We start from the raw sequence: 24,122 nt of genomic DNA, 5'->3' as shown, positions 1-24,122 counted from the left end.
ATATGGAAAATACATGGCGCAAAGTAGGCACTCCATATAAACTTGCCCATATTTTACAGACTGGATCACAGCTACCTGTGTTCATATCTTACCCGCTGCCTCTCTCCCCCTCCTCCAGGAAGGGATCCTTCTTAATTCTTTCCTGCCTCCCAGTGCTTAGTACAGTGCCTCTTGGCACAAAATAGGCATAAGTACTCGAAAGAAAGTATGAAAGCATGGGTCACTGGCCGCCGCCTACCCACAGCTGCCTCCCTTGGCTTTAAGGAAGCATCAGTTCCAGACTCTGACACTGCCGTCACCAAACGCGAAATAGCCCGCGGCCTTGTCCTGACCAATCGGAGCCCGTCTTCTGGGGGCCCGCCCCATTCCGACTATCGACCGCTAGACCTGGGAAGTTGACCAATCAGATGTTGAGCGCCGTCGTTATCCCCGCCTCAATGTTGAAACGGCAGCTTCTGAAGGCGAAGTAAAGCTCGCAAGAGCGTCCCGGCTCCGCCCCACATCTGACCAATCAGGGCTCCCGGATCAGGCCCCGCCCCCGGCCGCCGTAGCGTAGGGCGGGCTGGGCAGAACTCCCAGCAGCGCAGGCGGCGGTGGGCTGCGCGGTTCCGGGGCTTCCTGGCGGTGAGTGAGGGAGTGGCGGGGCCGGGGATGGAGAGGAAGGGCTGGACGGGTTGCCCCACGTACACCCCCACGGAGGTCCGGGGCCCGCGAAGGGAAAGAAGAGGGAGGCTGAGTCTCCCTATCCCGGGGGTCCCGCCCCTTTGTTCCGCGGCACCGCAGCTGGTACTCTTGCTGCCCCAGTTTCTCTTTTGAACGTCGCCTTCCCGTTACCTTGGTGCAGCTTTAGCTTTCCAGAGCGCCGCCGGAGTCGGAGGTGTTCTCTTTAACACCGTGCGAAAACGGAGATCCTCGGACTATAGGTCTGGCCCAGAGTCAGATAAGGACGGGGTCCGGGAGTCCCTGTCCTGCGGATGAGGCTTTTTACCCCGCTTGTCTGCCCCGCCCCCCCCCCCACAGTCGTCTGTACTCGCATCTCCGCTGCCCCGCCTTCCCTGCATGGGTATATGTGGGGACGGCTCCAGGGTAGCCTGGCTTCTCTCTGCTTTAGCCCCTGCAACCGGGCCCTGAGGAGGCGCCCCGGGTGTGGGCGGTCCACAGGTGAGGCGTGTGGGTGGGAGGGCTGGGGGCAGGGCAGGGGTTCTGAGAGTAGGGTGTCTGTCTGGACGCAGTGTTAGAAAGGGATCGTGTGTACTGGGGGAGACTCAGTTTCTGGTTGGAGGCATCTGGGCTTGGGACTCTGAGGGAAGAGGAAGCCTCTTCCCCCTAGTCTGCAGAAATCCCTTCCAGAGGCATCAGTGTGTCCCTGAGCCTGGATCCCTGGGGGGCCAAAGGCTGGGAGAAGGAGGAGGCAGCTTCCCAGGCCCCCCTCCACACTGTTTGGGGAAAGGCTGGCATAACCATGTACCCCGGAGCCCGATTTTGGTTCAAATCCTGGCTTTGCCACCTACAAGCTGTGTGACTTGGGTCTAGTAGCTTAACTTCTCTGAACTTTGGTTTCTTCATTTGTAAAAAAGAAAGGGAAGAAGGAGGGAGGTCAGGAGAGAGGGAAGAGTCCCTTCAGAAATCTGATTTGTGTTGAATTTGAAAGTTATAATGCTTTACATCTGTGGACCTGCCCCAGTTGTTTTCTACAAATTAATCTAGTAATTTCATAGTTAAGGTTGTTAAAGAGGGATTGATCTCTTTTGACATGTTAGGAAACACTGTGGCCAGTGTAATAATAATAGGCATTTATTGAGTGCTTACTGTGTGTGCCAGGCACTGTACTAACATTTAATATACATTATCTCCTTTAATCCTTACAACAGTCTTATGAGGTCAATGCTGTTATCATCTGTTTGGCAGATGAGGAAACTGAGGCACAGAGAGGTTAAATAACTTGTCTGAGGCTGCACAGTTAGGGCGTATCAAAGTGGGGATTTGAACCCCGGCCTCTGGCTCCGCAGGGCGGCCTCCTCAGCGCCATGTCATGCTGTCTGTCTTGGCTTCAGGTAGGAGGACCCGGCCGTGAGGGCACTCTGTGGCCCGGGAGTTGGTGACACCTGTCGTGGGAAGCCAGCGGATACGCCTGGGATGGTGGAGACCAGAGATCTGGCACAGCTGCGGCAGCTCAACCTGGAGCTCCTGAGGCAGCTGTGGGTCAGACAGGATGCCGTGCGGCGGTCCGTGGCCAAGGCAGCCTCAGAGGTGAGCGCCTCGGCCACGTCCCGGGAGTGAGGGAGGGGCTGCCTAACCCTCAGGCCAGAATCCAGGGCTTCCGGGTCCTCTCGTGCAGCATGCCCATTTTACTGATGATGAGAAACCCGAGTGAGGCCCAGCGTGGGAAGGGACTGGCCTGGGACATGCAGAGGCTGGAGCAAGGATGAGGACCAGGCCTTCATGCCTAGTGCAGGCCAGCTGGGTAGATGGCTGGGTGACCTGGTCTCTCTGTTCCAGTCAAGCCTGGGCTCCAGCAGCAGCTACGACTCAGAGATGCCGTCATCCCAAGAGGCGTCCTCAGTGGCCTCGAGAGCCTCCTGCCCACAGGATGCCCACCAAGGTGACCCCTGTGATAGGGACGGGGCCAGCTCCGGGGTGGTCTCTCTCCCACCTGCCAAGTGCCTCCACCAGGAGTCCCCGGGCCCACTGAGGCCCCACTCGGCTCCCTTGCTGGCCACCTCAGGCTTGAGCGACCCAGAGCTTTCAGCAGAGCTGGACAGTCTAGACACCCAGGAGGCACAGGCCCTGAAGTCCATCCTGGCTCAGCGGAGCAAGCTGTCCGAGGTAATGCGGGAGAGCGGAGCATGCACTGATGGGCGCTTCCTTGAGCCTCAGTTTCCCCCCGACAGATGCACTCATGGGCAACCTCCCTTCCAGGGTGAGGCTCCTGGGAGGTACCGTGAGTCAAGTCCAGCTCAGCCTAAGTGCTTGATAAGTTGTGGCCATTAGTTTCTCAGACAGCACTTTGGGAAGAAGGTGACCAGCCCCATTATGCAGATGGGAAGACGGGGGTTCAGAGGACAGACTTGTTCAAAGTCACACATGGAGGGGGGTGGGGGCCAAACTCTTGTCCTCCAGCCCCCAAGCCCTCGGCTGAGCCCTGGGGCCCATGTCAGGGTATGAGTTAAGACACAGCCCCTTTCCTCCCTGCAAGGTGGGACCTCCTTTGGGCCAGGCCTGCTGGCCTAGCCCTTGCCCCTCTTTGCCTCCCTCCTCAGCCAAGAGTGACCAACAAGGAGTCTCCCGTGCCTGAGAAGAGCTGGCGCCTCAGACCGTGCCTGGGCTACGACTGGATTGCAGGTGTGGCCAGCCCCCCTGCCTGGGGGCGCGGGTGGAGGCCCCAGCTTGCTTATGCACCTGCCTGCGCCCCCGGCGGGCGCTGCTGCTCTTTCTCCGACTGTTCCGCCCCCCTCGGTGAGCACCTTTGGTACCGCGTCTCCTGTCTCGGCCCTTGGCACAGTGACAGGCACAGAGACGGTGCTCACCGAGTGTTTGTTGAATGAATGAACGAATCAGAGCTGCCATATTTTTTTGGCATTTATTGTGTGCCAGGCCCCTGTGAAACTCTGTATGCGTGTCATCTCTTTATGTTTTACTGCCCATCCCCCCACTCCCCCAGCAACCTCAGTGGCTTCCTGGCTGGTCTCCCTCTGGCCCCTTTCACCCCCATTATCATCCATTTTCGGCACAGCAGCCAGAACGAATTTTTTTTTTTTTTATAAATTTTTTATTTATTTACAGCTGTGTTGGGTCTTCGTTTCTGTGCGAGGGCTTTCTCTAGTTGTGGCAAGCGGGGGCCACTCTTCATCGCGGTGCACGGGCCTCTCACTATCGCGGCCTCTCTTGTTGTGGAGCACAGGCTCCAGACGCTCAGGCTCAGTAATTGTGTCTCACGGGCCCAGTTGCTCCGCGGCATGTGGGATCTTCCCAGACCAGGGCTCGAACCCGTGTCCCCTGCATTGGCAGGCAGGTTCTCAACCACTGCGCCACCAGGGAAGCCCCCAGAATGAATTTTTAAACACGGAATCAGATCATGTCACTCAGAGTACTTAGCACTTAGAGTAAAATCTAAAATCCTTATCTAGAGTTTTGAGGTGTGATCTGGCTTCTGCTTGGCCCTGTGACATGACCTCTAACCATCTACCTTCTGACTCCTCATGCCGGCCTCCTTGCTGGTCCTTGAACCTGCCACGCTCATGGCCACCTCGGGGCCTTTGCACTTGCTGTGCCCTTTGCTTTGAATGCACTTCCCCAGGTTCACACCTGCTGGTTCCTTTTCGTCACTGAGTGTTCACCTCAAATGGTAGGCCTTCCACGAGCACAACGTTGTAGGGCCACCACGCCTGCATCCTTGTCTATTGCATCAGCCGTTTGTATGTTCCTTGTATCATTCATTCATTCTCAGAAGTCATCTTGTTTGCTTGTTTCTTGTCTGACTCCTCCGGTGGACTGTAAGCTCTGTTGGAGCAGGGGCCTGGCCATCTCTTTGTTGCTGTGCTCCCCGAGTCTGAGCCTAGAACGGTGCCTAGCACGTAGTAGGCCCTCAGCCAACGCTGGCTGAGTGAGTGAGTGGGCAGCCCTAGGAGGTTGGTGCTGTCGGACCCTCACTTTCACAAAGGAGGAAACTGGTGTACAGAGAAGTTGAGTTGCTGCCCCAAGGCAGGTGCTCCGTGGGGCTGCTGAGACCCTGCGGTGGTGGGGACACAGGCCCCATCCCAAGGACTTCCCTGACTGCCAGCTCACTGCTTTGCTTCCTGTCTCTAGGAAAGCAGAGGCGGCTGCCCCCTGCCTGCCCTGTGTGTGTGTGTGTGTGTGTGTGTGTGCGTGCGCACGCGCACCTCTCTCCCCCCTTTCCGAGCCCCCGTCCTGTCCCTGCATTTGTGTGCTCGAGCCCCATCCCTTCTTGGCTCCCAGAGGGGTTTTTTTTAAAATTAATTAATTTATTTTTGGCCGCATTGGGTCTTCGTTGCTGCTCACGGGCTCTCTCTAGTTGCGGCGAGCGGGGGCTACTCTTTGTTGCGGTGCGCGGACTTCTCACTGCGGTGGCTTCTCTTGTTGCGGAGTGCGGGCTCTAGGCGCGTGGGCTTCAGTAGTTGCAACATGCGGACTCAGTAGTTGTGGCTCGCGGGCTCAGTGGTTGTGGCGCATGGCTTAGTTGTTCTGTGGCATGTGCGATGTTCCCGGACCAGGGCTCGAAACCGTGTCCCCTGCATTGACAGGCGGATTCTTAACCGCTGCACCACCAGGGAAGTCCCTCCCAGAGGGTTTTTTCCCTGTGATTCTCTCCTCTCCTTCCTCCACCATCACTCTGCCCCGTCAGCCTACGAACGCCAGGGAATATTAATGACAGTTGATTTCAGTGAGTGCTTATTATGTGCCGGGCCCTGTCCCAGGAGCTTTCCTCTGCTTCGCTCCCATTCACTCCTTGACTCCTCACAATAATCTGATTAGGTGGATGCTGTTACTGTCCCCACTGGCAGATGAGAAGGCTGAGGCATCAAGAGACTGAAAAACTTAGCAAAGTTTCACATCTGGTCGGGGTAAAGCTGCAGTCTGTGATTTCCCATCCTGAGGAAGCATCGCTCCCTTTATATCCTGCCTTTGCTTCTAGTTACTGCCTGTGTTCTCTGCTTTTCTTTATAACAAAACTCCTCAAAAGGGCCATCTAGACTCGCTGTCTCCTGTTTCTCTCCCCGACTTTTTCTTAAACTGGGCTTCAGCCCCTGACACCCTCCGACGCTGTCTTCGGCCGGGTCAGCAGTGACCTCTGCGTTGCCAGCTCCCGGCTCAGTGCTCAGTCCAGAGCTTTCTTGGCCCCTGGGTAGCATGGACACAGCGGCCACTCCGTCCTCCCCGAAGCTCTTTCTTCTTCTGACTTCCAGGCCCGGGCACCCCCGCTGGCTCTTCCCCACCTCCCTGGCTGCTCTGTCCAGTCTCTGCTGGATCCACTTCCTTGTTCCAAATTCCAGAGGTGCCCCCCTCAGTGCCGAGGCTCTCCATGCTCTCTTCTCCCTGACTTTATCTCTACCCGTGCTACTCCTCTGAATTCCAGACCTGTATATCTGGCTTTCTTCTCTGCAGAGCTCATTAGGTGTGTTAGACTAATCTCAGGTCCAAAATCAAGGTCCTGATTTCCGCCCCACCTGGTCCTCCTGCAGTCTGTTCTGTCTCTGTTAGTGGCAACTGCATTTATGGAGCTGACGGCCATGATCTTGAGATCAGCCTTGAGTTTTTCCTCTCCTTTTCACACACTGTGCATCCTGGTAATCCTGCCTTCCACATATTTCTAGAATTTTACTGTGTGTCTCCACCAGGATGCCTTCAGTAGCCTCCTAACTGGTGCCCCTGCTTCCCCTCACCTTGCAGCAGCCAGAAGGGGGGTCCTGTAAAAGTACATGGCTGATCTGATTGCGTCACTCCTTGTCCCCAAACCCACCGCTGGCTTCCCAGCCTCATCCCCCCCACCCTCACCCCTACACCTATTTTACCTCCTGGGTGTTCCTCAAATGTACCAACCACACCTGCCCCAGGGCCTTTGCATTTGCTCTTCTGTCTGCCTGGGATGACCCCACGGCTCCCTCCCTCCCTTCATCAGGTCTCTGCTCAGGTGTCACCTCCTCAGGGAAACTTCCTCTGGCTCCCCTGCCCTACCAAGTTCAGTTTTCTGACTCTCTTTTATTTATTTATTTATTATTTTGGGCTGTGTCAGGTCTTAGTTTTGGCACGTGGGCTCTTCATTGTGGCGTACAGACTTCTCTCTCTCTAGTTGTGGAGTGCAGGCTCAGTAGTTGCGGCACGTGGGCTTAGTTGCCCCGTGACATGTGGGATCTTAGTTCCCTGACCAGGGATCAAACCCGCGTCCCTTGCGTTGGAAGGCAGATTGTCAACCACTCGACCACCAGGGAAGTCCCTCCTGACTCTCTTTTATTTCCTGGCAGGTGTCACCTGTCAATGTTGTATTACAGGTTTCTTTGGTGACTAGTTCGTCTGTTGCCACATTAGAATGTAAGCCTCACGAGGGCAGGGGCTTTGTCCAGATCGCTGTTCTTTCCCCAGCACGTAAAACAGCGTCTGGCCCATAGTAGGGGCTCTATAAATATTTTTTGCGTGGACGATTGGATATGCATGAGGGTAGACAGACACGAGACAAAACCAACAGTCACCTGAGTGGAGGGTCCCCTCCAGGTCTGTACGAGGCATGGTGGGGTCAAAGCAGGTGGCCTGGGGTGCCAGTGCCGAGTGTCCCCTGAGTCTTGGCCACACAGCAGCTCCTTTGTGTGTTGCCCACTCCAGGGTCTCTGGACAACAGCTCTCCCGTCGCCAGCAAGCCCGAGGCCTTCTTCTCGAAGCTGCAGAAGTTCCGGGAAGCCAACAAGGAGGAGTGTATTTGCAGTGACCCCGAGTGAGCAGGGGCAGGCGCAGGGTGGGCGGGGCGGCTGGCTCAGGGGCTGTGTCACCCTGGCCTGCTCACCCTCTCGCCCTCACAGATCCCAGTTCCTAGGCCTGCAGGACAGTGGTGCTGTGGAGGGGGACCACGAATGTGAGTGTAAGCGCTCGGCGGCCGCCCCGTAGCCCAGCTAAGGCCTGGGGGCCTGGGGAGGCAGCTGAGGTGTTGAGGACGGGGGGAGGGAGGCCTGGGGTCCAGGCAGGGGGCCGCGAGCCTGGGGTGAGCTGAGGCCTGGCCTCATGGGGAACAGGGCCAGCCCTGTGCTACCCACCTCGGCCCTCGCCCGTGCCTTCCGTTTCCTCCCAGCTGCCTCATTTTCCCATGTGTCCCCACTCCCTCCCCCTCCTCTCTGCCCAGGGGTCGTCTGGGTGGGCAGTGGGGGGGCGGTGCCAGCTCAGTCACGTGAGCACCCAAATCTTTGCTGTGGGTTTGCACGAGCAGCATACAGTGTATACATGTGTGTACATATGTGTGTGAGGCGTGTTCCTATGGATGTACGTGTGTGTGCACCCTGTGTGTGTGATTACAAGTGTAGGTACGTTCATGTGTGTCCACAGATACGACTGTATGAAGCCGTGCTTTGTGTTTGCACGGATGACATTTGCACATGTGAAGTTGCCAGCATGTGCATGCGTGTGTCACGCTTGAGTAGAAGGTGGTGCTCAGTGTTGTTGCATGTGAGCACGTGTGCGTGTGCATGCTCTTGTCTGTGTACACGTGGGTGGGCCTGTGTGGTTGGGGTCCAGGGACCTAGGTTCCCTGGCTGAGAGGGGGCTTCTGCTTCTCATGGGTCTCACAGGTGTGTATTGTTACCGTGTCAACCGGCGCCTGTTTCTGGTGCCTTCGGATCCCGGCACCCCCTGCCGCCTGTGCCGGACACCACGGGACCAGCGGGGTCCAGAGACCCTGGCAGAGCCAGCGCAGGTCAGGTGAGTGGCCAGAGCAGGCAGGACGCGGGGGGGAGCTGTAGGGGCAGCCGCAGCTGAGGACGAGAGCAGAGCCTGGGGCCTGTGGTTTTGAGGGAGGGCAGGATGGGCCACAGCAGCCTGGAGGCGCCTGCAGCGATACCCCCACTGTCATCCCCGCCCAGGGTGAGCATCCCGCTGTCTGTCCTGGACCCCCCGCACCGGTACCGCATCCACCGGCGGAAGAGCTTCGACGCCTCCGACACGCTGGCGCTGCCCCGGGTGAGGATGGCCTTGGGGCTGCCCCCTGTCTGGCCCAGGTCTCTGGACGTGTCCTGAGGCCCAGAGGGCCAGGGACTGTCCCAAGGCCACACAGCGAGGCTGGGCTCAAGGACCCAAGTCTCTGGAGTTTGGGCTGGGCCACTCATGTCATGTGTACTGTGCTTGTTCCCTGAGGGAGGCTGGGCTCCCCACCCAGCCCCTGGCTTCCAGGAGGACTGTCTGCCCGTGCAGTGCGTTGGCTTAGTGCACACAGGCCCCATTTCTTGCGCTCTTGTGGCCACATGCACAGTCCTTAGGGCAATTATCTCGTGGAGCCACAGCAACCGAGAGTGCAGGTCCTACTGTTATCCCACTTTACAGATGAGGAGACTGAGGCAGAGGGGAAGTGACTTGTCCAAGGTCATCCGGATGGAAGAGCCGGGATTTGAACCCAGGTCCTTTGTGTCTCCTGGGTAGGACAGGGGTCACTGGGGACCCCACTCATTCCCAGTTGAGGCCGGGGGTGCTGGGGTTGTGGGGAGGAGAAGGGGTACCGAGGAAAGTCAGTTTGCTCATCTGTAAAATGGGTACAACATACTGTCCTCAGGCTCATGGGGTGGGCAAGGGGCAGGTCAGTGAGTCAATACCTGTCAGGGGCTTGGGGCAGAACCTGGCACACAGGACGTGCTCCATCAGCATACACGGCCTTCCCTCCACCCATCTGTGGTCGGGGCCCAAGGCCTGGGTCAGCAGGGTTAGGAAAGGGAGGCCTGGGGTAACAGTGGTGGATAAGACCCCTGCCCTCGGGGAGCCTCAGTCCATGGGGGACACTGTGATTGGGGGGCCCCTTCACCCTCATGGGAGACACAGCCCTGTCCTAGAGGATGCTGCCAGTCCAAGAGGAGAGGTACAGCCCCTCCCTGGGGTGTGCCCAGTCAGCGGGGAGCCCCGCTCCAGGCCAGGCACGTTAACCCTTTGCTCTCCACAGCACTGCCTGCTGGGCTGGGACATTCTTCCTCCGAAGTCTGAGAAAAGCTCAGCCCCCAAGAGCCTGGACCTCTGGTCCAGTGTCTCTTCTGAGGCCCAACGTCGGAAGCTGTCAGCCGCCAGCCTTTCTCACCGGGTACGGTCCAGGGTGCCCTGGGAGAGACAGATGCCTTGGAGCAGCCTGGGGACCGCAGGGTCCTGGGGGGCAGGATTGGGGTAGGAGTGCAGAGCCTGGAAACGTCTCTCTGTGGGGTTCCCTGGCCCTGGCCCACGGCACCTCTCCAGGCACCACTGCTCCCCGCTGGCTACCCCACCCCACCCTGGAAGGTGACCCCAACTCTGAGATCCAGAAGGGGATGAGGCTGCCCCCAAAGAGGCCCCTCTGACACCCTTCCCTTCACTCTCCAGGCCGTGCCAACGCGGGTCCCAGCCCCCACCCCGATCTGGTCAGAACTCTCCGTGCCCCAGCCCCACGCCCCCCGGCCGAAGCCCTGAGGACTGGCCACTGGGAGGTGGACAGTGCCCCCACCGTCGTTTCCGCCTCTCCCCTCCGGCGGGGGCGCCCACGATAGGGGAGCTTTGCCCAGCCTCAGCTGGCGGTGGACTCAGGCCCCACCTTCCTAGGCTGGGCCGGTGGGTGGCCTCAGGCCTGTCTCCTTCCTGGGGACAGAGGAGACCCTGGGGTTGGGAGGGGGGACTCTGTGACACGTTTGTAAATAAAGCTCGGCACTCCCTACAGCTCCAGATTCCCACATGTGCCGGGTCTGTCCTGCTGATGCCCTCAGAGCCCTGGAGGTGCCCTGGCCTCGGCCTGCCCCCCCTCACTTGCAGAAGGACACCTCTGACAACCTGTGCTGGGCGGGGTGGATCCAGCGCCTTGAGTGTGGCTCTTTGTGCAGCTTCTAACTCTGGGTAGGCGGCCTCCGCACCAGACAGGTGGGGGTGAGGCTCCCCAAAGTAGGCTGAGGCCAAGGTCAGCGTTAAAAATCCATCTCAGCAAGGGGCTTGGGGTCTCAGGCTGTTCGCTGTGGATGAGGCTGAAGCTGTGACAGAGGGGAATGAGTGAGCTCTCCCCTTATTCTTGGGCCCTGACACGGGTCCAGTGATGGAGGGACTCTCTTGAAGTCCCTGGGCCAGGTGGCTCCTTCACTCCCATCTCTAGCCCAGCCCTAGAAGCCACGGGTGATCTAGAACCCCGTCAGGGACACATGGGGAAACAGGGCCAGGAGGGTTGGAGTCAGAGGCAAGCTTGGCCGAGAGCCCAGATCTGCCCTCCTGGATTAGTAAGCAGCACCTGTCTTTATACTCCCGTAGGTTGAACAATATGAAATTCCTGATTTTTAGGATACAAATGGAATAGCTGGGGAACCTAAGCCCAGGGGAAGCATGTGCTTTTTCTGAGGTTTCTAGCTTAGAGCGGTGGAACTATGGCTGTGGTCCGTGGCTCCCACCTGGAGCTTGTGAAGCTGAGAAAACCTTTCCCCATCCAGCACAGCACATATATTAGGATAAGCGAGGTTATGCCACGGTAACAAGTTAACCCCTAAATCCCAGTGGTTTGACATAAAGGCCTGTTTCTTGCTGACTTGCTCATACTACCTGTCTGTCATGGGTCACATGGGGCCTCTGTTTTGACATCGTCTTTCGGGGACCCAGGCCAATGGAGGCTCCACTGTGGGGGACATCACCAGTTGCTTCAGCCCAGAAATGACACACAGGTCACTTCTCATGGTTCATTGGCCAGAACTAGTCACAGGGAGTTGGGACATGGAGGGGGCTCATGGGGTACTGGGTGAGCGTTACTGTCCTCCACATCCTGACTTCAGCAGCTCTGTCCCCGCAAGGCAGGCCTCCTGCGCAGCAAAGGCCATTCGCAAAAATAACAGACACTACGAGCTCTCGCCTAAACGTCTTCCCTTGCTCCATCTGGGGTTCCAGCCTCCAACGCCTTCAGTAGCCAGGCAAGTAAGGTGCCTGGGAGTGGGGGGCTCAGGGCCACCTGGCAAGCACGCATCCCCTCCAGAGGCTTTCAAGTTCAAATGCCTCTGATCCAAAGTACGTGTCTGGGCAGATTTCAGCAGCAGGTCATGGTTTGCCACTTGATTCTAGCACCTGAAGAAACAAAGTCTCTTCCACATGTAAGTTTTTTTTTTTTTTTTTTTTTTTTTTTTTTTAATTTTTATTTATTTATTTATTGATTTTTTGGCTGTGTTGGGTCTTCGTTTCTGTGCGAGGGCTTTCTCTAGTTGCGGCAAGCGGGGGCCACTCTTCATCGCGGTGCGCGGGCCTCTCACTATCGCGGCCTCTCTTGTTGCGGAGCACAGGCTCCAGACGCGCAGGCTCAGCAGTTGTGGCTCACGGGCCTAGTTGCTCCGCGGCACGTGGGATCCTCCCAGACCAGGGCTCGAACCCGTGTCCCCTGCATTGGCAGGCAGACTCTCAACCACTGCACCACCAGGGAAGCCCCACATGTAAGTTTTAAAATTAATTTTTAAAAATTTATTTTCAGTGGTATAAAACATAACAAAATTTACCACTTTTATATGTGCGGTTCAGTGGCCCTAAGTCCATTTACGTTGCTGTGCAACCATCCCCAGAATTTTTTTCTTCTTGCAAAACTGGAGCTCAGTACAGACTAAACACTAACTCCCTATTTTCCCCTCCCAGCTTCTGGCAACCACCGTTCTACTTTGTCTATGAACGTGACTACTCTAGGGACCTCATACAAGTGGAATCATACAGTATGTCTTTTGTTTCTTATTTGGCTTCTTTCATTTAGCATAATGCCCTCAGGGTTTATGTTGTAAAGTGCCAGAATTTCCTTCCTTTTTAAGACTGGAAAGTATTTCCGGGGCTTTCCTGGTGGCGCAGTGGTTAAGAATCCGCCTGCCAATGCAGGGGACACGGGTTCAATCCCTGGTCCGGGAAGATCCCACATGCCGCGGAGCACCTAAGCCCGTGCGCCACAACTACTGAGCCTGTGCTCTAGAGCCTGCATGGCGCAACTACGGAAGCCCGCGCGCCTAGAGCCCGTGCTCCCAACAAGAGAAGCCACTGCAGTGAGAAGCCCGTGCACCACAATGAAGAGTAGCCCCCGCTCGGCACAACTAGAGAAAGCCCGGGCGCAGCAACAAAGACCCAACGCAGACAAAAAAATAAATAAAATAAATTTATTAAAAAAAAAAAAAATTTCCTTGTATGGATCTACTGCATCTTGTTTATCCATTCATCTGCCGATGGCCCTTTGGGTCAATTCCACCTTTTGTTATTGTACATAATGCTGCTATGAACATGGGTGTACAAATATCTGTTTGAATCCTTGCTTTCAGTTGTTTGTGCGTTTTTTTTGGAGTATAATTGCTTTACAATGTTGTGTTAGTTTCTGCTGTACAATGACGTGAATCAGCTATATGTATACATATATCCCCTCCCTCTTGGACCTCCCTCCCATCCGCCCCCCCCCATCCCTGCAGCTAGGTCATCTCAGAGCACTGAGCTGAGCTCCCTGTGCTATACTGCAGGTTCCCACTAGCTCTCTGTTTTACACATGGTAGTGTATTTATGTCAGTCTGATCTCCCAGTTCATCCCACCCTCCCCTAACCCCGCCCTGTGTCCACACGTCCGTTCTCTACATCTGTGTCTCTGTTCCTGCCCTGGAAATAGGGTCATCTGTACTATTTTTCTAGATCCCACATATATGTGTTAATATACGATATTTTTCTCTTTGTGACTTACTTCACTCTGTATGACAGACTCTAGGTCCATCCACATCTCTACAGATGACCCAATTTCATTCCTTTTTATGACTGAGTAATATTCCAATGCATATGTGTACCACATCTTTATCCATTCATCTGTCGATGGACATTTAGGTTGTTTCTGTGACCTGGCTATTGTAAATAGTGCTGCAATGAACATTGGGGCACATCTGTCTTTCTGAATTATGGTTTTCTCAGGGTATATGCCCAGTAGTGGGATTGCTTGGTCATATGGTAGTTCTAGTTTTTTTTTTTTAAGGAACCTCCATACTGTTCTCCACAGTGGCTGTATCAGTTTACATTCCCACCAACAGTGTAAGAGGGTTCCCTTTTCTCCACACCCTCTCCAACTTTTATTGTTTGTAGATTTTTTGATGATGGCCGTTCTGACCGGTGTGAGATGATCCTCATTGTAGTTTTGATTTGCATTTCTCTAATAATTAGTGATGTTGAGCATCTTTTCATGTGCCACTTGGCCATCTGTATGTCTTTTTTGGAGAAATGTCTATTTAGGTTTTCCACCCATTTTTTGATTGGGTTGTTTGTTTTTTGACATTGAGCTGCATGAGCTATTTGTATATTTTGGAGATTAATCCTTTGTCAGTTGCTTCATTTGCAAGTATTTTCTCCCATTCTGAGGGTTATCTTTTCATCTTGTTTATGGTTTCCTTTGCTGTGCAAAAGCTTTTAAGTTTCATTAGGTCCCATTTGTTTATTTTTGGTTTTATTTTCATTACTCTAGGTGGTGGGTCAAAAAGATCTTGCTGTGATTTATGTCAAAGTATGTTCTTCCTATGTTTTCCTCTAAGAGTTTTATAGTGTCCAGTCTTACATTTAGGTTTTTAATCCATTTTGAGTTTATTTTTGTGTATGTTGTTTAGGTAGTGTTCTATTTTCATTCTTTTACATGTAGTCCACTTTTTCCAGTACCACTTATTGAAGAGGCTGTCTTTTCTCCATTGTATATTCTTGCCTCCTTTGTCATAGATTAGGTGACCATAGGTGCGTGGGTTTATCTCTGGGCTTTCTATCCTGTTCCATTGATCTATATTTCTGTTTTTGTGCCAGTACCATACTGTCTTGATTACTGTAGCTTTGTAGTATAGTCTGAAGTAAAGGTCCCCAATGCCTCCAGCTCCGTTTTGGTTTCTCAAGATTGCTTTGGCTATTTGGGGTCTTTTGTGTTGCCATACAAACTAAAATTTTTTTCTAATTCTGTGAAAAATGCCATTGGTAATTTGATAGGGATTGCACTGAATCTGTAGATTGCTTTGGGAAGTATAGTCATTTTCACAATATTGCTTTTTCCAATCCAAGAACATGGTATATCTCTCTATCTGTTTGTGTCATCTTTGATTTCTTTCATCAGTTTCTTATAGTTTTCTGAGTACAGGTCTTTTACTTCCTTAGGTAGGTTTATTTCTAGGTATTTTATTCTTTTGTTGCAATGGTAAATGGGATTGTTTCCTTAATTTCTCTTTCTGATCTTTCGTTGTTAGTGTATGGGAATGCAAGAGATTTCTGTGCATTAATTTTGTATCCTGCAACTTTACCAAATTCATTGATTAGCTGTAGTAGTTTTCTGGTGGCATCTTTAGGATTCTTTATGTATAGTATCATGTCATCTGCAAACAGTGACAGTTTTACTTCTTCTTTTCCAATTTCTGTTCCTTTTATTTCTTTTTCTTCTCTGATTGCTGTGGTCAGGACTTCCAAAACTATGTTGAATAAGAGTGGTGAGAGTGGACATCCTTGTCTTGTTCCTGATCTTAGAGGAAATGCTTTCAGTTTTTTACCCTTGAGAATGATGTTTGTTGTGGGTTTTGTCACATATGGCCTTTATTATGTTGAGGTAGGTTCCCTCTATGCCCACTTTCTGGAGAGTTTTTATCATAAATGGGTGTTGAATTTTGTCAAAAGTTTTTTCTGCATCTATTGAGATGATCATATGGTTTTTATTCTTTAATTTGTTAATATGGTGTATCACATTGATTGATTTGCCTATATTGAAGAATCCTTGCATCCCTGGGATAAATCCCACTTGATCATGGTGTATAATCCTTTTAATGTGTTGTTGGATTCTGTTTGTTAGTATTTTGTTGAGGATTTTTGCATGTATGTTGGTCAGTAATATTGGTTTGTAATTTTCTTTTTTTGTGTGATTTCTTTGTCTGGTTTTGGTATCAGGGTGATGGTGGCCTCGTAGAATGAGTTTGGAAGTGTTCCTCCCTCGGCAATTTTTTGGAAGAGTTTGAGAAAGATAGGTGTTAGCTCTTCTCTAAATGTTTGATAGAATTCACCTGTGAAGCCATCTGGTCTTGGACTTTTGTTTGTTAGAAGATTTTTAATTACCGTTTCAATTTCATTACTTATGATTGGTCTGTTTATATTTTCTAATTCTTCCTGGTTCAGTCTTGGAAAGTTGCACCTTTCCAAGAATTTGTCCATTTCTTCCAGGTTGTCCATTTTATTGGCATGTAGTTTCTTGTAGTTGTCTCTTAAGATCCTTTGTGTTTCTGCAGTGTCAGTTGTAACCTCTCCTTTTTCATTTCTAATTTTATTGATTTGAATCCTCTCCCTTTTTTTCTTGATGAGTCTGGCTAAAGGTTTATCAATTTTATCTTCTCAAAGAACCAACTTTTAGTTTTATTGATTTTTGCTATTGTTTTCTTTGTTTCTATTTGATTTACTTCTGCTCTGATCTTTATGGTTTCTTTCCTTGTACTAACTTTGGGTTTTCTTTGTTCTTCTTTCTCTAGTTGTTTTAGGTATAAGGTTAGATTGTTTATTTGAGATTTTTCTTGAGGTGAGATTGAATTGCTATATACTTCCCTCTTAGAACTGCTTTTGCTGCCTCCCCATAGGTTTGGGTTGTCGTGTTTTTGTTGTCATTTGTTTCTATGTATTTTTAAATTTCCTCTTTGATTTCTTCAGTGATCTCTTGGTTATTTAGCAGTGCACCATTTAGCCTCCATGTGTTTGTATTTTTTACAGTTTTTTTTTCTTTTTAAAATTTATTTATTTATTTATTTTTGGCTGTGTTGGGTCTTTGTTGCTGCACACGGGCTTTCTCTAGTTGCGGCAAGTGGGGGCTTCGTTGCAGTGCACGGGCTTCTCATTGTGGTGGTGTCTCTTGTTGTGGAGCACGGGCTCTAGATGCGCGGGCTTCAGTAGTTGTGGCACACGGGCTTAGTTGCTCCGCGGCATGTGGGATCTTCCCAGACCAGGGATCAAACCCGTGTCCCCTGCGTTGGCAGGCGGATTCTCCATGACTGCGCCACCAGGGAAGCCCCCATTTTTTTTTCTTGTAATTGATTTCTAATCTCATAACGTTTTGGTCAGAAAAGATGCTTGATACGGTTTCAGTTTTCTTAAATTTTCTGAGGGGTGTACAAATATCTGTTTGAACCCCTGCTTTCAGTTCTTTTGGGTATAAACCTAGAAGAGGAATTGCTGAATCATATGGTCATTCTATGTTTAATCTTTTGAAGACCCACCGTCCTCTTTTCCATAGGAGCTGCTGCACCATTTTATGTTCCTACCAGCAATGCAGAAAGGTTCCAGTTGCTCCACATCCTCACCAACATTTATTTCCTGCTTTTTTTGATAATAGCCATCCTAATGGGTGTGACATGTTATCTTATTTATTGTAGTTTTGATTGCATTTCCCTGATGATGGTTAGTGATGTTGAGCATCTTTTCACGTGCTTATAGGCCATTTGTATATCTTCTTTGGAGAAATGTCTGTTCAACTCCTTTGCCCATTTTTGAGTCGGGTTGTTTGTTTTTCTGTTGTTCAACATGTGATTTTAAGTCAGAGAGCCTGTGGGAATCAGCGGTTTTGTTAGAAATTCTTTGTCCAGAAGGAGAAGAGAATCTGGAAGCCTTCTGTCAAACAAAATGATGAAATTTACAGCTGAGATCACCTTCTAAGTTTAGCTGACCCAGAAGAGCAACAGCTTGAACAAGATAGAAATGTTTCTTTCCCACAAAAGTGTAGACTGCAGTGTGGGGTCCCTTAAATCATCAGGGCAAGTGGTTTCTCTGGAAGGACCCATTCTTTTGAAAATTTAGAAGGTTTCCAGCTTCTGTCTTGCCCATGCTGCCTCTCTAGGGCCACTCCGAATGAATAGGCTCTTTGGGGAATAGGCTTTTTCAAACCTGAGGGGCCCCGAGAATGAACGTCATGGGCAGAGAGGCCCCTGCACAGAGCTTCCAGTCTCCAGCCGTGCCTCACTCACCTGTACGCTCCCCACTGTTCCAGGACTGTCACCGCTGTCCTCCCAGGTACCTGCAAGCCATTCATAATTCTTTCCGGCCTTCCCTCTCTCACTTGGGGTCGCCCAGATCTCTTCTTGTCCCCCACCTTCACCCCTTCCAGCTGCACATCTCAGCTGGAGGGTCTCTTCTTCCAAGAGGGCCTTGCCTGAACCCCTGGGCCCCTCAGATGCACCCACCGCATCGCACACTGCACTTCCCTGCCGTTCTCCATCCCAGCCCTCACGTGTTATTAAATTACTAACCATGAGGCTCACTGCTTTAGTGTCTCCCTATCCCCTGCCAGAATTTAAGCAGAGGTGGCGTTTTTCTCTTAGTTGGAATTTTTTTTTTCCTCCTGTTTTCTCAAAAGTAGTGACCAAACTGTATTTCAGGACTTGGCTTTTCCCTCTAGCCTGATTTCCCACCTGCATCATGAAGGTGCTGGGAAGGATGCTTTAATTTCTCTGAACCCAAGGACCCTTGTGGTTGGATACCTTACATGCTTAATAATAGTGGTGTTTTTTGTTTGTTAGCATACGTCCCAAAGGAAAAAAAGCAAGATTCACTTATGTCTGACAAAATTGATATGCCAGTCATTTAGAAATGGGAACAGAGGGTCTGACTTTGTCACTTGTGTCACAGCAGAGACACAGCCCCGCACAGGTCATTCATTCATTCGTTCTCTCATTCATTCATTCACCACATACGCATCGGGCCCCTCCTGTGCCAGCCTCTGTGCCAGGCTCTGCGGGCGCAGTGGTAAACCACACAGTGGCAACAACAGGAACAGTCCCCATGAGCCCCATGTTCAGCTGTAATGTTTCTCAAGGGCAGGAACCAGGCCTGCCTTGTCCTCGGCTCTGTTGTAGCACGGCATGTGGCATATGACAGGTGCGCAGTAAATAGATGTTGGATGAACAAGTGAATGAGCCCCCAGGTCTTGGGAAGATACAGGCCACACAGCTCAGGGACCTGAAGTGAGTGTGTCCCAGGAATGTGACGCCGGGGGTGCGCGGTAGCTGCTGCAGCTGTTCCTGGTTTTCAGTACATCATGTTGTCCTGTGTCTCAGGCAGATCATCATGGGTCTTGCTCAGCACCAGCACCCCCTGGGGTGTCTGGCCTTCTGGGATGGGAGGTGGGGAGTGACTGGGGACAGCTGTGACAACTCCCTCACCCAACAGCAGCCGTGGGTTCCAGGCCCTTGCTGAGCAGATTGGGGAGTGTGTGAAGACAAATGAACCCCAGCTGGCTTCCCAAGGGACCCTTCCAGCTTCCCAAAGAACAGAATCATCTCCTGATTGCCATCTAGGAGGTGGTTCTCCCTGGAGGGGGTGAGAGACCATTCAACTCCTGCTTCTGTGACCTCATGGAGGTGGACCGTGCATGGCCCAGGAAACGCAAAGCACAGGATTTTCCAGAATCATTTCCCCAGGTCCCTTTTGAACATAGCATCCTGATTTCTGAGGATGTACATTTTGTTGCAACAAAAGTTCCTGCTGGGCTTGCGCCAACCTTGCCAGTCCGACTGGTCCAAATGGGGAGCCACACTGAAAGCCTGACCTGGGGGAGGGGCGCAGAACGTGGCTTCAAAGAGACTGGAGTTCAGACCCCCTCCCCCTCCTCCCCCCCGTTTGGGGCATCTAAATTGGAAGGGAAGAAGTAAAACTCTCTATTTGCAGATTATATGATATATATAGAAAACCCTAAAGCCCACACAAAAATGCTGTTAGAACGATAAACCAATTCATTAAAGTTGCAGGATAGAAAATCCTGCTTCCTGACTCTGTGACCTTGGGCACGTCCCCTCACCCCTCTAGCTCAGTGACATCACCTGTGCAGGGTGATAGTGCCAGGGAGAGAGAGGTACAGGAGATCAGACAGGTGGAGGGCTCCCATGGGCTGGCCCGAGAAGAGGGTGATAAGACACCATGATTGTCATCAGCTCTTCCTGTCCCCCCACCCCATCCCGTCATGACACCAATGTCACCCTAACAGGCACAGGGGCCTGCCCTCTCTGAATTCACTCGGTCGAGCTCACACCTTCCCTGGGGAGATAAAAGGGAACCAGAAATAACGTATCAAGTCAGTTGATTTAAAGCCTGGCTCTCCCTGCTACTCCTTGCTTCTGGGCTAAGAGCAACTGCAGCAAACACGCCAGCGGTCAGCTCACCAGGTTTAGGGCTTTGCCCACAGGGAGGCAGAGAGGTTAAGGCAGCCAGCGGGGCTGTGGTGACCAGCGCCCTGCCCGTGGCCAGCGCCCCAGGTGGTTATGGTGGCCGGCCGGGGCTGTGTAGGAAGTCGGGAGGAGAAACCCGGGCCCTGTGGGACCATGCTGTGGCATGAGGTTGGGCCCCAGTGATGACTAGGTGTCTGACGGTGGCTTAGGTGGCCTTTGGGGACATCCCCCTGTCGTGGCACCAGGCTGAGCCCTGACCACACGGTGTTCTCCCTCAGGCCCTCTTTGTCTGTGGCCAGAGGCCATGAGGCTTCTCCCTCCCTCCCCAGGAGCACCCCCCGACAGCCCCTGAAATTCAACAGAGACCCCCAGGCCCCATGTTGGGCAGGGCGCCAGAAGGACCCAGGCACGCTAGGCTCCAGCTGCCAAGGTGAAGAGACCGTTCTCAGCTGGCCAGGGCTCAGGAGCCGTGGCGTCTCAGCAGAGAGGGGAGGCGAGGCGGGGGCTTTGAGAATTTTCCAGGTCCCAGATCTGGTACGGGGGACCCTTCCTGCACCAGAAGGATCAGAAAACCCCAGCCCAGATGGAGGCCCAGCTGCCCATCCTTCCCGCTCCCAAAGAACTCTGACAAACTTCCCCTGGATCCTCTCACCCAAGTCTGCCAGCAGCATGAAGGAACACCCTCCTGGATCTGTCTGGGGCCGGTGCCAGCTGTGTGAGCAGAGCACTGGACCTGGAGCTGAGGCCTGGGGTTGAGGGCAAGCCAGTGGGCCTCTCTGAACCTCGGTTTCCTCATCTGTAAGATGGAGGTTATAATGCTACCTACATCACATGGGTATTTTGAGGAGTAAATGAGACAGTCAGGTAATGAAATGCTTAGAGCTGTAACTGGCACTTAGTAAGTGCTTAATAAATGCTTAATAAATATGAGATATTATTATTTGAAAACAAGGGCTCATGTGCATATTGCAGGATGGGGGTCCTGTTTTGGGGGCAGTCTACCTCATCTGGCCTGAAACACAGGAATGAGAGAGGGTGAAGGGAAAAGTTCTAGGTAGCTTCTCCAGTAAATGACTGATGAAGGACTCTGGCTCGGTGTCCCTGCTGGGCTGGACCCCCGTAGGCCTGCAGGTCTGGGAGAGTTGGGTGGGTGAGAATAATTCTGTTGGGCTGAGGTGGAAGGGTCAGAGGCCTGGAAAGCACTAAGGCCCTTCCAGGAATCCTTGGGTTCAAAGTCTGGGGGCGTGGGACAGTGTGAGACACAGCCTGGAAGATGGCAGCTGTGGGCGTGGAGGTTACATAAGCCTCTGTCTGTCTCCTCCTCCGGGGACTATTGCCCAAACTTGTCCTCGGCCTCCCTGCCCAGCCACTCCCCGACACCCATCACCCAACCCAGGCCACAGCCTGGATCTCAGACTCCAGTCCCCAGCACTGTGAGACAATACATTTCTGTTGTCTAAGCTGCTCGGTTTGTAGGGCTTTGTCATGGCAGCCCGAGCAGACCAAGACACCCTTCGTGCTGGGAAACTCCTCGTGGGGCTTGAGGAGGTGGAAGGGAGCTGGGGGAACACGTACAGCCCCCGCCCGTGAACCCTGCACCCCAGAGCTGCCCTGGCCTGAGCCTTGTTTTTTCTGCCTGGAAATTCAGTCACCTTCCCAGACAAACCAGCGTCTTTCGGACGATGTGTGGAGGAGAGGAGATCTGGGGCAGATGGCGGAGGTTTAGGGGGTGAGCAGCAGACAGGCCTGGGGACAAGGTGCCTCACCACACCTGCCTCTGCCCCGGTCACCACCACGCTGGGACTCAGCCTGGCCGCTCTTGGTGTTCTGTCACTCCAGCATCTGATGCATTTTGGGATTTTTATAATCCTGGGATTCACCTGTCCCGGGAGCTCATTGCTATGATATTAACAAGGAAGATTTATGCAGCGCTTGTTATATGCCAGGTGCTGTTCTAAGAGCTCTGCATCTCTTAACCCTTCGAGTCCTCAAAACCACCCTATGAGGTAAAGTTATTATCCCCATTTATAGGTGGAGACGTTGAGGCACAGAGAGGTCAAGTGACGTACCGAAGGCCACACAGCTAGCCCATGACCAAGTCAGGATTTGAACTCAGACCACCATGAACTCCACAGTTCATGTGTCTAACCTGCACCACACACCCACAGGGACAACCATCCTGGTATGTCTTGCCTCTGGGGGCTGGCTTGGGGTTGGACTCCAGTTTTCCTTGGGAGGCAGCTCAGCAGGGAGCCGTGGCAAAGCCTGGGTCCTGAGTGTGGTCCCCGGGCCAGGGAACACTGGCAAGTGACCTTGCTGCCCTGCGCTTCACCTTCCTCCCCGGGGGACGGGGGCGTCTCTGCCCCGGCCGCTGTGCAGCTGGGGAGGATCCTGAATGCTCTGCTGACCGCACGGCCTCACACGTGTGCGGGCCCACGGGCTCCCTCTCACACACGCATCCTGTGTCTACACACTTCATGCCTCCATGGGCACACACATAATCTTTTTCTGGATCATATGATACTCCTATTTTTAATTTTTTGAGGAGTCTCCATACTGCTTTCCTTAGTGGCCGCACCAATTCACACTCCCACCAGCAGTGCACACGGGCTTCCTTTACTCCACATCCTACCCGACACTTGTTACCTCTTGTCTTTTTTTTTTCAATTAAAAATTTTTTTATTTTTATACAATTTTTAAAGATTACTTTCCATTTACAGTTACTACAAAATATTGGCTATATTCCCGGTGTTGTACAGTACATCCCTATAGCCTATCTTATACCCCCGAGACTGTACCTCTCACTCTCGCCCCCGTATTGCCCCTCCACCCCACTGGTAATCACTAGTTTGTTCTCTGTACCTGTGCACACATAATCTCGAGGGCACACGCCCTCTCACCCTTGTGGGCACACAGCCTCATGCACACACCCTCACACTCACCCTTACACACACACGTGCCGCAGGAGGCCCTGTCTCTGTCACTGTGGCCCCAGCACTTAGTCATTTAACAACCCACTGGGCCGCGTCCTTTCATGGAAGCCGACGTTTGGCTTTTCTTTTGCTGAAATCTTCTCACTCAGTTTCTCTCAGTCTCACTTTTCACTCTGACTGGGAAGGATTTTTTTCTTTTTCAATCTCTCTCGTGGGTTTTTTTTTTTTTTTTTTAATTTTTTTATTTTTGGCTGTGTTGGGTCTTCGTTGCTGCGCGCGGGCTTCCTCTACTTGCGGCGAGCGGGGGCTACTGTTTGTTGTGGTGCATGGGCTTCTCATCGCGGTGGCTCCTCTTGTTGCGGAGCATGGGCTCCAGGCGCGTGGGCTTCAGTAGTTGTGGCTCGCGGGCTCTAGAGCGCAGGCTCGGTAGTTGTGGCGCACGGGTAATCGAGATTTTCAGACCCCAAGTCCCATGACTCCCTCTTCCTTTGGAGTTATTTGGAGTTGGGGGGGGAGGGGCAGGGAGAAGTGTATTATTCACTTGAATAGCAGGAAATTGCGCCTGTATCTTTTTTCCTGATGCGTTGTTGGACATTCACCTCTCAACTCAATTTCATATCTATAAATTAGCTATTATAATGCCTACCTTGTGAGATACAGGGGAGAATAAATGTGCTCATGCAGGGAAGCATGACTGAGTTATGTTCCCCCAAAATTCACATGTTGAAGCCCTAACTCCCAGTGTGACTGTATTTGGAGCCAGGCCTTTTAAAGAGGTAAATTAAGGTTAAATGAGGTCATAAGGGTGGGGCCCATATTCAGTAGGACTGGTGTCCTTAAAAGAAGAGGAAAGGGGGAGTTCCCTGGTGGCCTAGGGGTTAGGATTCCCGACTTTCACTGCCATGGCCTAGGTTCAATCCCTGGTCGGGGAACTAAGATCCTGCAAGCTGCGCGGCGTGGCCAAAAAAAAAGAGGAAAGGACCCCACGGATGTGCACACACAGAGAAAAGGCCATGTGAGGACACGGCAAGAAGGTGGTTGACTGCAAGCCGAGGAGAGAGGCCTCAGGAGCAACCAAAGCTGCTGACACCTTGATCTTGGTCTTCCAGCTTTCAGAACTGTTAGAAATAAATTCCTGTTGTTTAAGTCACCCAGTCTGTGGTATTTTGTTGCAGCAGCAGCAGCAAACTAATCCAAGGGCCAGTATGGTGAGCTCTGGCGAGTACATAGTAACTGCTCAGTAAAAGGTAGTCAATATTATTGTTGAGAGATAATTCTCCCTGGTGTTTCTACACATCTTAGGTCAGCTTTTGGCCTGGACAATCTTTTCAAGGACGTTTGCACAGAGATA

At 52.3% G+C, this 24,122-nt stretch overlaps 1 protein-coding gene across 11 annotated transcripts; it reads left to right on the top strand.

The window, feature by feature from the left end:
• Positions 1-486: 486 nt before the first annotated feature.
• On the top strand, positions 487-23,749 carry MIIP (migration and invasion inhibitory protein). 11 transcript variants are annotated; one of them, XM_082381943.1, is made up of 11 exons: positions 488-624; positions 2,055-2,250; positions 2,500-2,602; positions 2,726-2,826; positions 3,261-3,456; positions 7,336-7,444; positions 7,530-7,588; positions 8,289-8,418; positions 8,580-8,676; positions 9,644-9,778; positions 10,051-10,380. In XM_082381943.1, the coding sequence occupies exons 2-11, from the start codon at positions 2,137-2,139 to the stop codon at positions 10,135-10,137; spliced, it is 1,131 nt and encodes a 376-aa protein (XP_082238069.1). In that variant the 5' UTR covers positions 488-624; positions 2,055-2,136; the 3' UTR covers positions 10,138-10,380. The 11 variants fall into 11 exon arrangements, with proteins under 11 accessions (XP_082238071.1, XP_082238062.1, XP_082238070.1 ...); XM_082381945.1 differs by lacking the exons at positions 9,644-9,778; positions 10,051-10,380 and adding exons at positions 12,310-12,383; positions 12,541-23,749 and having other exon boundaries at positions 487-624; positions 2,500-2,826; XM_082381936.1 differs by lacking the exons at positions 9,644-9,778; positions 10,051-10,380 and adding exons at positions 12,310-12,383; positions 12,477-23,749 and having other exon boundaries at positions 487-624; positions 2,500-2,826.
• The last annotated feature ends 373 nt before the right edge of the window (positions 23,750-24,122 follow it).

This window comes from Balaenoptera borealis (genome assembly GCF_965194805.1).
Source record: "Balaenoptera borealis genome assembly, chromosome: 1".
Classification (NCBI taxonomy): Eukaryota; Metazoa; Chordata; class Mammalia; order Artiodactyla; family Balaenopteridae; genus Balaenoptera; species Balaenoptera borealis.
This window is presented reverse-complemented; position numbering and strand designations above follow the sequence as displayed.